The sequence below is a fragment of the Coregonus lavaretus genome, assembly GCF_964263955.1.
Source record: "Coregonus lavaretus genome assembly, contig: HAP1_SCAFFOLD_1913, whole genome shotgun sequence".
Classification (NCBI taxonomy): Eukaryota; Metazoa; Chordata; class Actinopteri; order Salmoniformes; family Salmonidae; genus Coregonus; species Coregonus lavaretus.
In genome coordinates this window covers 62,501-75,357 of record NW_028162996.1, presented here as the reverse complement: position 1 = coordinate 75,357, position 12,857 = coordinate 62,501, and the positions used below count along the sequence as shown (strand labels likewise).

At 42.9% G+C, this 12,857-nt stretch overlaps 1 protein-coding gene across 1 annotated transcript; it reads left to right on the top strand.

Annotated features, from left to right (window-relative positions):
* The first annotated feature begins 5,190 nt into the window (after nucleotides 1-5,190).
* Nucleotides 5,191-11,695, top strand: LOC311118598 (uncharacterized protein). Its single transcript, XM_084193388.1, has 4 exons — nucleotides 5,191-5,336; nucleotides 9,308-9,434; nucleotides 9,812-9,925; nucleotides 10,525-11,695. The coding sequence occupies exons 2-4, from the start codon at nucleotides 9,335-9,337 to the stop codon at nucleotides 11,544-11,546; spliced, it is 1,236 nt and encodes a 411-aa protein (XP_084049514.1). The 5' UTR covers nucleotides 5,191-5,336; nucleotides 9,308-9,334; the 3' UTR covers nucleotides 11,547-11,695.
* The last annotated feature ends 1,162 nt before the right edge of the window (nucleotides 11,696-12,857 follow it).

Sequence of the window (12,857 nt, the reverse complement as noted above, 5' to 3'; positions counted from 1 at the left end):
TACGTTTTGTGAATAGAACAGTACTAGCCTTGATTGGACTTGATCCGTTGCAGCACACTCTGTCGCATGATGCACTCGTCAGCACTTCCTCTCTCTCTCTGTCTCCTCCTTCTTATCGTCCCTCATATCACAGAAGAACAAAGAAACAGACAATAATTTAGTAGTTTATGCACTCACTGGGTTATTACAACCATTCAATATTCCTCTAGTCACATTCGCTCTAAGAAATAAGAAAACAACTTAACTCAGGAATAGTATAAATAGCTCAATAACATTTTTATTTATTTTAAAAAAATAATAATAATCTGTCAACATATCTCTCTCATTTATCAATTTAATAGATCTCATCAAATAGTTTCATCATTAAGCAACAGCCGATTTAACAAACAGAACATTCTATTCGTGTTCAAATCTCCCCCACTCCCTGTCTGCTCTGTTCTGAGTCTGCGTCTCCCAGCAACTCAGTGCAGGCAGAGGAGTGGCACATTTGCGCTATGTAACTCTAAACTCATAAAATCACACGCATGCGTAGTACATTCACCAGTGCGATTTCAGAGTAGAGGGAGCTCTCTCCCAGCTCTCTACAAGCCTAAACAACAGAAAGTAAACAGTCCTGCTGTACTTCCTCTCTTACCCCCCTCTTACCCCCCATAGACAAACAGTAATACTTAACAGAACTCACTAAACATAGAACACAAATCCTACTCTCTTCTACACACACACACATACATACAGTTTAAGAGGCTTATTTTCGTTCCTACGGACCCCTAAGCATGCTACTATCATCGCGCCATTTTTTCCTTTGTCCCAAAATGTTTGCTACCTCGAGTTCGCGGAAATTCAATGAGCGGTTACATCAAACATATAATTCGTCAACTATAAGTCGAGCGGTAACTTGCAACTGAATGTATATACCACAATCTCCAGTCCCCGGGACTGACCCAAACCCACCTAATGTGCTTTTAGGATTTTCGGCCCATCCTAATGATCGCCTCGTTAGAGGGCTAACATAGATCCGCGATGCCCTAATTTGTATACATTTTTCTTAGTTCCTGGCCTTTCCTTCATTGTATTCTTTTTTAATTTTATTCAAGCAAAATATCCCTATAGACACTCCCCCCTGTTTGCGTTATTATCAGCGCAAACACATTTAGAAATTTAGAACGGACTCCCATCCCACAGCAGATAACAGCAAAGCACACACGCAAGTTCTCAACGGTGCAGTCATTCAACGCACACACACACAGACACACGAACTAACCAGTGCCCAAAGTAGTGAGAAAACTCACCCTTATCTGCCGGACTCTGGAGCGAGAGTCAGCTCGGCGCCCATGAATGGAACGCTGAGAAAAGACGCAACACGACCAAATACCTCGTCGCCATTTTGTGGTGTCGAGAAAACTATGCTGAGATGCTGTGAGAACAAGAATTCCGCTGACACTGTCAAGTATTTCAGCGTCAATTTACAGATATCTGCAGACATCTGGAGAATAACCGGACCCAATCTGTAATATGTTATTCTCCCCGTCCTTTGTTTTAACCGTGGTATTTATCCTATGCCCTATGTAACATAATATGGGTGTTTTCCCCTACAGACCAATCCCAGGACTCCACCTAACAGACTTCCTCTGCCTTAGGGTGCCCCTATAGAACTGCTCTCCAGATGCTCCCTTTAAGCTGAGTCAACATCCTCTAAGACCTTTTGAAACCATTAGCAAAGTCATAGATTCCTCAGATACCACAGTATCATCATAATAATTGTAGTAGTTAGTATCTTTGACAACAAACACATGAGATTTCAGCCCAACAATTTCATAATCAAGCGGGAAATTAGCTTTGCGTAATGATTCGTTTTTTCATATTGCTTCCCCTCCCCCTAAACAAAATCACAGAGAACGTTTTACAGTAAACAAAGGTATTTACTGATGACATATGTTTCAAAAAAGTTGATTCGCAGAAGGAGTACTGCAAAGACATCGATTTCTAGCTATTTAAGCCAAGTACGTTTTGTGAGTTGTGAATTAGCTAGCCAGCTAAACTCAGCAAAAAAAGAAACGTCCCTTTTTCAGGACCCTGTCTTTCAAAGATAATTCGTAAAAATCCAAATAACTTCACAGATCTTCATTGTAAAGGGTTTAAACACTGTTTCCCATGCTTGTTCAATGAACCATAAACAATTAATGAACATGCACCTGTGGAACGGTCGTTAAGACACTAACAGCTTACAGACGGTAGGCAATTAAGGTCACAGTTATGAAAACTTAGGACACTAAAGAGGCCTTTCTACTGACTCTGAAAAACACCAAAAGAAAGATGCCCAGGGTCCCTGCTCATCTGCGGGAACGTGCCTTAGGCATGCTGCAAGGAGGCATGAGGACTGCAGATGTGGCCAGGGCAATAAATTGCAATGTCCCCACTGTGAGACGCCTAAGACAGCACTACAGGAAGACAGGACGGACAGCTGATCGTCCTCGCAGTGGCAGACCACGTGTAACAACACCTGCACAGGATCGGTACATCCGAACATCAAACCTGAGGGACAGGTACAGGATGGCAACAACAACTGCCCGTGTTACACCAGGAACACACAATCCCTCCATCGGTGCTCAGACTGTCCGCATTACATTTACATTTACATTTTAGTCATTTAGCAGACGCTCTTATCCAGAGCGACTTACAGTTAGTGAATACATATTTTTTTATACTGGCCCCCCGTGGGAATCGAACCCACAACCCTGGCGTTGCAAACGCCATGCTCTATCAACTGAGCTACATCCCTGCCGGCCATTCCCTCCCCTACCCTGGACGACGCTGGGCCAATTGTGCGCCGCCCATGAGTCTCCCGGTCGCGGCCGGCTGCGACAGAGCCTGGATTCGAACCAGGATCTCTAGTGACACAGTTAGCATTAGGCTGAGAGAGGCTGGACTGAGGGCTTGTAGGCCTGTTGTAAGGCAGGTCCTCACCAGACATCACCGGCATCAGGACTGGCAAAAAGTGCTCTTTGTGACGAGTCACGGTTTTGTCTCACCAGGGGTGATGGTCGGATTCGCGTTTATCGTCAAAGGAATGAGCGTTAATCTGGAGCGGGATCGATTTGGAGGTGGAGGGTCCGTCATGGTCTGGGGCAGTGTGTCACAGCATCATCGGACTGAGCTTGCAGGCAATCTCAACGCTGTGCGTTACAGGGAAGACATCCTCCTCCCTCATGTAGTACGCTTCCTGAAGGCTCATCCTGACATGACCCTCCAGCATGACACTGCCACCAACCATACTGCTCGTTCTGAGCGTGATTTCCTGCAAGACAGGAATGTCAGTGTTCTCCCATGGCCATTGAAGAGGCCGGATCTCAATCCCATTGAGCACGTCTGGGACCTGTTGGATCGGAGGGTGAGGGCTAGAAATTTCCCCCCAGAAATGTCAGGGAACTTACAGGTGCCTTGGTGGAAGAGTGGGGTAACATCTCACAGCAAGAACTGGCAAATCTGGTGCAGTCCATGAGGAGGAGATGCACAGCAGTACTTAATGCAGCTGGTGGCCACACCAGATACTGACTGTTACTTTAGATTTTGACCCCCCCCCCCCCCCCTTTGTTCAGGGACACATTATTCAATGTCTGTTAGTCACATGTCTGTGGAACTTGTTCAGTTTATGTCTCAGTTGTTGAATGTCGTCATGTTCATACAAATATTTACACATGTTAAGTTTGCTGAAAATAAACGCAGTTGACAGTGAGAGGATGTTTCTTTTTTCTGCTGAGTTTACCTGGGACAAGCTAGCTAGCTACCGCCAAGACGAGGACGAAGACCACTACAGGAAGACATTCATGACGTTCATTAGGAAAACGCCCACTATCTAGTGCACTCGTCTTAAACAAAGTCATCTCTATAAACAATTAGGTTAAGTCAAGTCTACCAAACTTAGTGCACTCTGTTTGTTACAGATTCTAGTTTTGGAAACAGAAATCTGTATGGAGATCAAATGTTTCATTGATGAGAAAATTAGCAGAATGCCGGCCGAAATCCATCTAGCTCCATCTTCTCCCACTGTTGGACATAGGGCTTCCTCTCACCACCATATTTGGGCTTCCTCTCTCTACCATATTTGGGCTTCCTCTCTCTACCATATTTGGGCTTCCTCTCACTACCATATTTGGTAGTGAGAGGAAACGCCAACCGGATGCTTCACATTTATACATCCGATGAATTATCTGTCTCATTGTTCTATCTGTGGTACAATGGAAGAACAATCTAGGTGATGAATTCATCTTTCAATCAACATCTAGAACAATTAAGTCGGTTTACCTTTGATTTACAGAACAGTAGCTAGGTTTCCATCCAATTGGAGACAGATTTTCATGCCAAAACGATTATGCGCATTTTACATCCAGAGATGTTTCCATCAAATTGACTTGTTGCAGATAAAAGGCTGTGCTTGATGACATAGTGCACATACCCTTTTGCAGTGAAATGTACCGAATTTTAAAAACAACTGGGTTTCCATCACATTTTCAACTCTACTGGTGGTTTAGAACCAGTAGGCTAAGAAACTCTGCTCATCTAGATAACTTGGTGGTCAGAAACTATGGCTCTTTTATGTGTGTCAGTGGAGGCTGGTGGGAGGAGCTATAGGAGGACATTTATATTTTTTGTTATTTAGCAGACGCTCTTATCCAGAGCGACTTACAGTTAGTGAGTGCATACATTATTTTTCATACCACCCGTGGGAATCGAACCCACAACCCTGGCGTTGCAAACGCCATGCTCTACCAACTGAGCTACATCCCTGCCAGCCATTCCCTACCCTACCCTGGATGACGCTGGGCCAATTGTGCGCCGCCCCATGGGTCTCCGGCTGGCTACGACAGAGCCTGGATTCGAACCAGGATCTCTAGTGGCACAGCTAGCACTGCGATGCAGCGCCTTAGACCACTGCCCCACTCGGGAGGGCATTGTAATGGCTGGAATGGAATAAATGGAACGGGTATCAAAAACACACAAACATATGGAAACCATGTTTGACTCCGTTCCATTTATATAGCCTCCTCTGGTTTGTGTGTGCAAAATGTTGTTTGGTTTGCGAATGAGAAGAATCCAATATTGCATAATTATTATATCATGCCTGTGATTCACACTCCTGCAAAACAGGTGGCGTACGTCTAAATATGTGTAGCTTGACAACAGGCCTAGTCTGTAGAAGGAGAAAATGCGGAAGTTGACATTGCGTTTGTTTTGGAAGAGATGTCAAGGCATAAATAACACTACTCGTCAAACCATGAACAAATAACTTCACAAAAAGCATTTATGATTCCGTTTTAGCTACCAAAACAAGGCTTCAGGTAAGAATCCCCCCTCAGACGAAGGGGTCTGTTGCAGGGCAAATGGCCAGGCAAGGCCTAGCTAGCTAGCTAACGGTAGCTAATGCTACTCAACTCTTGGCTAGCTAAAGTAAAAAATCAATACATTTAAAAACAATCACAACATACTTTTTGTAGCTCGTAAGTAAGCAAAACGGTTAAATATGTAGCTAGGTAACTGTTAACTAGCTAAACCAAATATTATGTTGTTAAACTAGCGAAAAATATTGGCTAAAACCTAACCCATTCATAGACGCTAACTACATTTAGCGCCAATTGATGATAGTATCTTCTCAGGTACCACGTTTCCATCCACAGTTTTTATGCGAGTAAAGTTATACTGTATAAAAACATCACTACAGCTGTGATGGAAACGGGACATTAAGGTACAATTTTACAAATGTCAGTAGATCATTTGTTTTTTCGTTCGACATGGTGGGATCTTTCTGTGCCCAGTAAAATTAATTATGCGAGAAATGGTGGTGGAAACTATCATATCAAAGTAAACTGATGACATGACTAGGACTCTGTAAACCATGCAATGTATTAGGCTACAGATTAAAGAAATGATAATGATTCCTCACAGGGTGGTGAAAGTGCACGGTATGAGGTTGATGCACCTTTCCAATAAATGTCAAGGGTCTTATTCTGGTGACATGATGATTGATGGTTGACTTCCTTTTGACAAATCAAAATATTCTCGCTCTTATCCATAATAAACTCATAATGTAGACTAACCTATCTGTAGAGCCTACCTGCATTGTATCTGCGAGCTGTTTGCCAGAGCGCACATGCCAAGACCAGAGTAGCCACATTTGCTATTTAACGCAACACTTGACAAAACTATAGGTAGAGTTGAAAATGTGATGGAAACACATTTGAACATTGGATTTTTATTTGGTACATGAAAAAAGTACATTTTGTGTGCACAACGTCAGCACTGTTTTTTATTCTCAACAAGTCAGTTTGGTGGGAACACACCACCAGTGGGGAAAATGCACTTATTTTCTTTATGCAGATTTTAGAATATTCGCATGAAACTCTGTCACCAATTGGATGGAAACTAGCTACTATTGCCAACAATTAATTGAAAGTAGCTGTTGGTTGCTCCATTTGTAGCTAGGAGTCGCTAGATGGCGTCATGGCGTAATAGTGACATAATATCGTTAATTTGCTCATACGCATTAAAATCATTTTGAAACAGAATTTTTTTTTTTTATCTACCCTACTGTTTAATTATTTAAATTAGTTCCTTTTTGTTCTCCTTCAAACATTCTATTTAGTTTTGTTTTGGAGAATTTCTCATTGCATGAGAGACTTGAGGGACAGTATAGGCAACATTATTTATGCCTTGGAGAGCTGTGATTTCATTTAACAACAAGGAACCAATTTAATAAATTAACTTCAGTCGCTGCAGCAGTCATGGCTAGAAGGGATCCAGCTTTTGTCAAATTAATGTCCAAAATATATATTTTTACATTTAAGCTAACCCTTTTCCTAACCTTAACCTCTTAAGGATCGGACCCTTTTTTTAAAATGTTTGCCTAAAATGACATACACTATTCTAACTGCCTGTAGCTCAGGATCTGAAGCAAGGATATGCATATTCTTGATAACATTTGAAAGGAAACACTTTGAAGTTTGTGGAAATGTGAAATTAATGTAGGAGAATAACACATTAGATCTGGTAAAAGATAATACAAACAAAAAAACATGCGTTTTCTGTTGATTGTTTTGTTCCATCATCTTTGAGAGAGAAAGACCACAATATAATATTGCAGTTTAGGCGCAATTTAGATTTTGGCCACTAGATGGCAGCAGTGTGCACAACGTTTCAGATTGATCCTGTGAAGCATTGCAATACTGGACTATTTTGTATCAAGTCTGCATTTCGCTACACCCGCAATAACATCTGCTAAACACGTGTATGTGACAAATAAAATTTGATTTGATTCAGAGGTGAATGTATCAAACCAGTTGCACTGATACGTGTTTTGTTGTTGTGCACTCTCCTCAAACAATAGCATGGTATTCTTTCACTGTAATAGCTACTGTAAATCGGACAGTGCAGTTAGATTAACAAGAATTTAAGCTTTCTGCCCATATAAGACATGTCTATGTCCTGGAAAGTTTGCTGTTACTTACAACAGTCATGCTTATCACAATAGCGCACGTTAGCTCAAGCGTCCCGTATACGGGACACCGATCCCGTAGGGGTTAACCTAATTCTCCTAACCTGCTACATTAAGCCACCTCACCTGCTGCGTAAGTTTTCCTAACCTGCTACAAAAAGTGAAATCTGACGTTAATTTGACAAAAGCTGGATCCCTTCCAGCCATGACCCAGCATCAGCGGTCCGAGCCCGGGGAGGGATGCTCAAGTGAGGGTTGCACAGCTGAGCGGACACACACACACACACACACACACACACACACACACACACACACACACACACACACACGCGCAGGGAAGTCGCTAAATCAACCAAAAGTGACAAAGTCGTTACGTTGGCAACACTGCTTCTGGCCGGGGTAGTTTATTTAAGAGCCCTGATGCTCGTTCTGAACGTTGAAAAGCATCGTTTGCGGTACGGTTTTGGAAACATAAGGAAGGTATTTTTCATATCAGCAAGAAATTATTTTCAAAAGATTAAATCACTACACACCTTTTTATAGTTTTAGGGATCCCACACGGCCATAGTTCCACGTTACAGAGCTTGTTTACGGAAAACAGATGGAAGACACAGTGCTAATTAGCTATCTGCGTCTCCGAACACGTGTGTGTGATTTTAAGTTTAGATGCTGTTTTGGCTGCCAGTTCCATTTCGCCTCTTAAAGAGAACATGTAAGGTCCTTGGACTATAAAGGACATAGGTTGGGTTTGCTCCTAGCAGAACTCGGCTAAGCGAAGCGACCGTCTGTGCTCGCATACTCCCTGAAGACCTTCGCTTGTAAAACTTGGAGAAAAAAAAACCGGCAATATTACTGTTTGTCCCTGTTGAGCCACCGTAGCAACAACATAGCCAGAAACACTTCCTCAAAATACTCTGAATGAATCAACGATAAATCAAGAAATCTGTCATTTAATTTTGACGTTTTTGCCGAGGAGGTCTTAGTCGCGCAATTTTACATCTAGCTAAGATGTTTGGTGCAGTATTTCTCAAGTGAAAAAAATTAGCATGAAAACTAGGCCTCTCTCCTTGAATGACAACCAACACTTCATGTTCGCACTCCTACTAGGAGTAGTACTGTTGACCAATTACCGACAAAGGGGCGTAGACTTCGGCTACCAAACTACGACTTGCCTCAACGTGGGCACAAACAGCCATAAAAAAAAACCTGCCGAAGACCAAAATGAATAAAAAACGTCACAAAATGTCATCATAATATATGTGCCAACTGTTTCAACTGGGAAGCACACATTCAGCCTAAAGAGTAACGTTAGGCCCCTTTAGTTCATTACTGGGCTAGCTAAAACCCAAACCCCAAATAGCTAACGTTAGCTAGCTACGTGTACCTTGCGATTTTAGACTTTATTTCCTAACTTAGCCAGGCAAGGGACAGGGAACTAAGTTTGCGTACATCAGAAAATAAGGGATGTTTTTTTTAAGCAAGGAATGTGTGATTGCAAACTAGTTTCAAGTTTTATTGGCCGTATGTACAGTATACACATGGTATACACCGTCCAAAGCTTGCTTAATTGTAGGTTCCTTCTCGACATATTACTGTTTGTCCCTGTTGAGCCACCGTAGCAACAACAATAAGAAATAATAAAAGATAACAATACAAACAGAAAGTAAATGGCTCGGTGGAATATAATACAGGAAGGCACAATTTATAGTACAATATTTACACGTTTATATGGGATGGGGGGGATTAAGGGGCAACTAGCTAGCTAGCAAGCCATCAAATGACATAACAGTCCTGCATTTCATCCAGACTTTTCTTTTCCAGATTGTGTTACTGTGCACCACAGGAGAGATGGCATCGGTGAAAGACAGCAGTCAAACACTCCGGCTCAATGTCATCACGAAAGATAAAGAGGAGGAAGTGAAGATTTGGGAATGTGACGATTACCCAGGTAAGAGAGCAGGGTTTTCTAAACAGCTGCTCTGGCCCTCGAGGGCCACAGTGTCTGCTGGTTTTCATACATATCTTTTGGTCAGAGCTGTGCCACTAGAGATCCTGGTTCGAATCCAGGCTCTGTCGTAGCCGGCCGCAACCGGGAGACCCATGGGGCGGCGCACAATTGGCCCAGCGTCGTCCAGGGTAGGGGAGGGGAATGGCCGGCAGGGATGTAGCTCAGTTGGTAGAGCATGGCGTTTGCCAGCCGCTCATTGTTACATGGTTTTAGTATTTTATTTTACTCCCTGCAAGATGACTGTAGTTTTAATACTACAGCTTTGACGGTATGTATATTGCAGCTTTTGACATGTTCTTCTGTTCTCATTCACACAGGAGAGAGTCCAGAGATGGCGTCAGTAAAGACGGCAGACAGCGGTCAAACACTGGGGCCGAATGTCACCATTAAAGAGGAGGAGGAGGTAGACGTTGGGGAATCTGGTGATCACGGTAAGAGCAGGTTGTATTTTAGGCCTGTCAGATTATTAAAAAAAAAACAAATTAGTTGATTAACCTCACAGTTTTTAACTCGTACACATTGTAAATAGAATACATTATTTCAGAACGCGACCTACCGCTTGCATGTCAATATCAGACTGGGAATAATTGACATTTGTCATCTCCGCCCTGCAAGGGTAGTCAAGGACATGACACCTTATTGACACCTGACTTGAACCAACCAATTAGAATGCATAACCATTAAATACACATTTCTGCAGTGGCGAGTGGAAACACGACTAACCCTGTTACATATGCGCGCGTGACTAAGTGGCTTTGGATAAAAAGCGTCTGCTAAATTGCATATATCATAAACCGTGTCATAGTGTCACTTCCTTAAAAAAAATAAGAGAAAGGAAATGTAGCATTATAGTTAGAAGCAGAGAAACGTAGGTAGCCCTGCCATGGATCGCCATACACTTAAAGCAGAGTTCTCTATACCCATTTTAAGTACTGCTTAATTGTGCAAAAATCTTTTATTTTAATTTGATGCAATGATTATGTATGGGTATTACACCTGCTCACCTGTTGTTCTGCTGTCATTCACACAGGAGAGACCCCGAACTCCTCTGACCAAGTTGAGACATTTCCTGCATCAGGGAAGCAACACCAGGAAGTGGGCAAAGCTAAGAGGTCTCACCACTGTCCTCAGTGTAAGAAGACTTTCCCATTCCCATCATATCTTGAAAGACACCTGCGAAAACATTCCGGAGAGAAGCCTTACTCCTGCTCTGACTGTGGGATGAGTTTCTCTCAACTGAGTGGCTTGAACGTGCACCATCGAACACACACAGGAGAGAAGCCTCACCACTGTCCTCACTGTGAGGAGAGTTTCCCATTCCCATCATATCTTGAAAGACACCTGCGAAAACATTCTGGAGAAAAGCCTTATACCTGCTCTGACTGTGGGATGAGTTTCTCTCAACTGAGTGGCTTGAACGTGCACCATCGAACACACACTGGAGAGAAGCCTCACCACTGCCCTCACTGTGAGAAGAGTTTCCCATTCCCATCGTATCTTGAAATACACCTGCGGAAACATTCTGGAGAGAAGCCTTACTCCTGCTCTGACTGTGGGAAATGCTTCACAACATCAAGTCATCTAACCTCTCATCGGAGAACTCACACAGGGGAGAAGCCTTACTCCTGCTCTGACTGTGGGATGAGTTTCTCTCAACTGAGTGGCTTGAACGTGCACCATCGAACACACACAGGAGAGAAGCCTCACCACTGTCCTCACTGTGAGGAGAGTTTCCCATTCCCATCATATCTTGAAAGACACCTGCGAAAACATTCTGGAGAAAAGCCTTATACCTGCTCTGACTGTGGGATGAGTTTCTCTCAACTGAGTGGCTTGAACGTGCACCATCGAACACACACTGGAGAGAAGCCTCACCACTGCCCTCACTGTGAGAAGAGTTTCCCATTCCCATCGTATCTTGAAATACACCTGCGGAAACATTCTGGAGAGAAGCCTTACTGCTGTTCTGACTGTGGGAAGTGCTTCACCACGTCAAGTAATCTAACGCTTCATCAGAGTACACACAGGGGAGATGCCATGGAGCCAATTTGAGTTCAAAGAAATTGTCCCAAAAGAAAAAGAATGTAAATGAAAAAAAATGTGAAGTAATGCATGTTGAAACTGAAATGTAAAAGAATTATGTAAACAAAAAATAGTGAATTGTATGAAATAAATGTAGAATTCAAACACATTGAAAATGATTTTGAAAGCATTGAGTTGATGTTTGCATCCAATCTTAATGTTTATTTGGTCAAATAACTTGTTTTCACTCTTGGCTTTTGTCCTTGCGATGACAATTTTTATTCCACCTTCAAGTAATCTTTTCTCCCCACCAAGTTTTGGTACTCTTGACATGGAGGCGGGGTTAGGGGGGATGGGCGTGTCCAACGAGCCACAGCCTTGGCGTGGCAGCATTCCCCAACAGGACACCATTTTTTAATGTAACCCTGGACAAGCACACCTGATTCAACTAATCATCAAGCCCTCAATGAGCCGAATGAGGTGTAGGGGCTAGAAAAACTATGCTGGAGGACCAGGGTTGGGAATTACTGTCCTAACCAATAGGTTACTTGCACAATGTTATAAAACTACTTCCTGGTAATAAAGGTCATGGCAATATGCTTCCGGCGAACTACTTCCTGTTTTTAGCTGTGGTCACCTGTATTAGCTTACAATTTCTCTCTGGTCCTTGTCCTATTTGTATCGTGTGTGTACATACAGTGCATTCGGAAAGTATTCAGACCCTTTGGCTTTTTACACATTTTGTTACGTTACAACCTTATTCTAAAATTGATTAAGTTGTTTTTTCCCCCTCATCAATCGACACACAATACCCCATAATGACAATGCGAAAACAGATTTGTAGAAATCTTTGCATTTATTTTATTTTTTACCGGAAATATCCTGTTTTACATAAGTATTCAGACCCTTTACTCAGTACTTTGTTGAAGCACCTTTGGCAGCGATTACAGCCTTGAGTCTTCTTGGGTATGACGCTACAAGCTTGGCACACCAGTATTTCGGGACTTTCTTCCATTCTACTCTGCAGATCCTCTCAAGCTCTGTCAGGTTGGATGGGGAGCGTTGCTGCACAGCTATTTTCAGGTCTCTCCAGAGATGTTCGATTGGGTTCAAGTCCGGGCTCTGGCTGGGCCACTCAAGGACATTCAGAGAATTGTCCCGAAGCCACTCCAGCATTGTCTTGGCTGTGTGCTTAGGGTCGTTGTCCTTTTGGAAAGTTAACCTTCTCCCCAGTCTGAGGTCCTGAGTGCTCTGGAGCAGGTTTTCATCAAGGATCTCTCTGTACTTTGCTCCATTCATCTTTCCTTCAATCCTGACTAGTCTCCCAGTCCCTGCCGCTGA

Bases quoted from the DNA above. Each gene is read 5' to 3' on its own strand.
- LOC311118598 (XM_084193388.1), top strand. From the start codon at position 9,335: ATGGCATCGGTGAAAGACAGCAGTCAAACACTCCGGCTCAATGTCATC. The intron at 9,435-9,811 runs GTAAGAGAGCAG...TCATTCACACAG, and splicing joins GGAATGTGACGATTACCCAG to GAGAGAGTCCAGAGATGGCG. The intron at 9,926-10,524 runs GTAAGAGCAGGT...TCATTCACACAG, and splicing joins TGGGGAATCTGGTGATCACG to GAGAGACCCCGAACTCCTCT.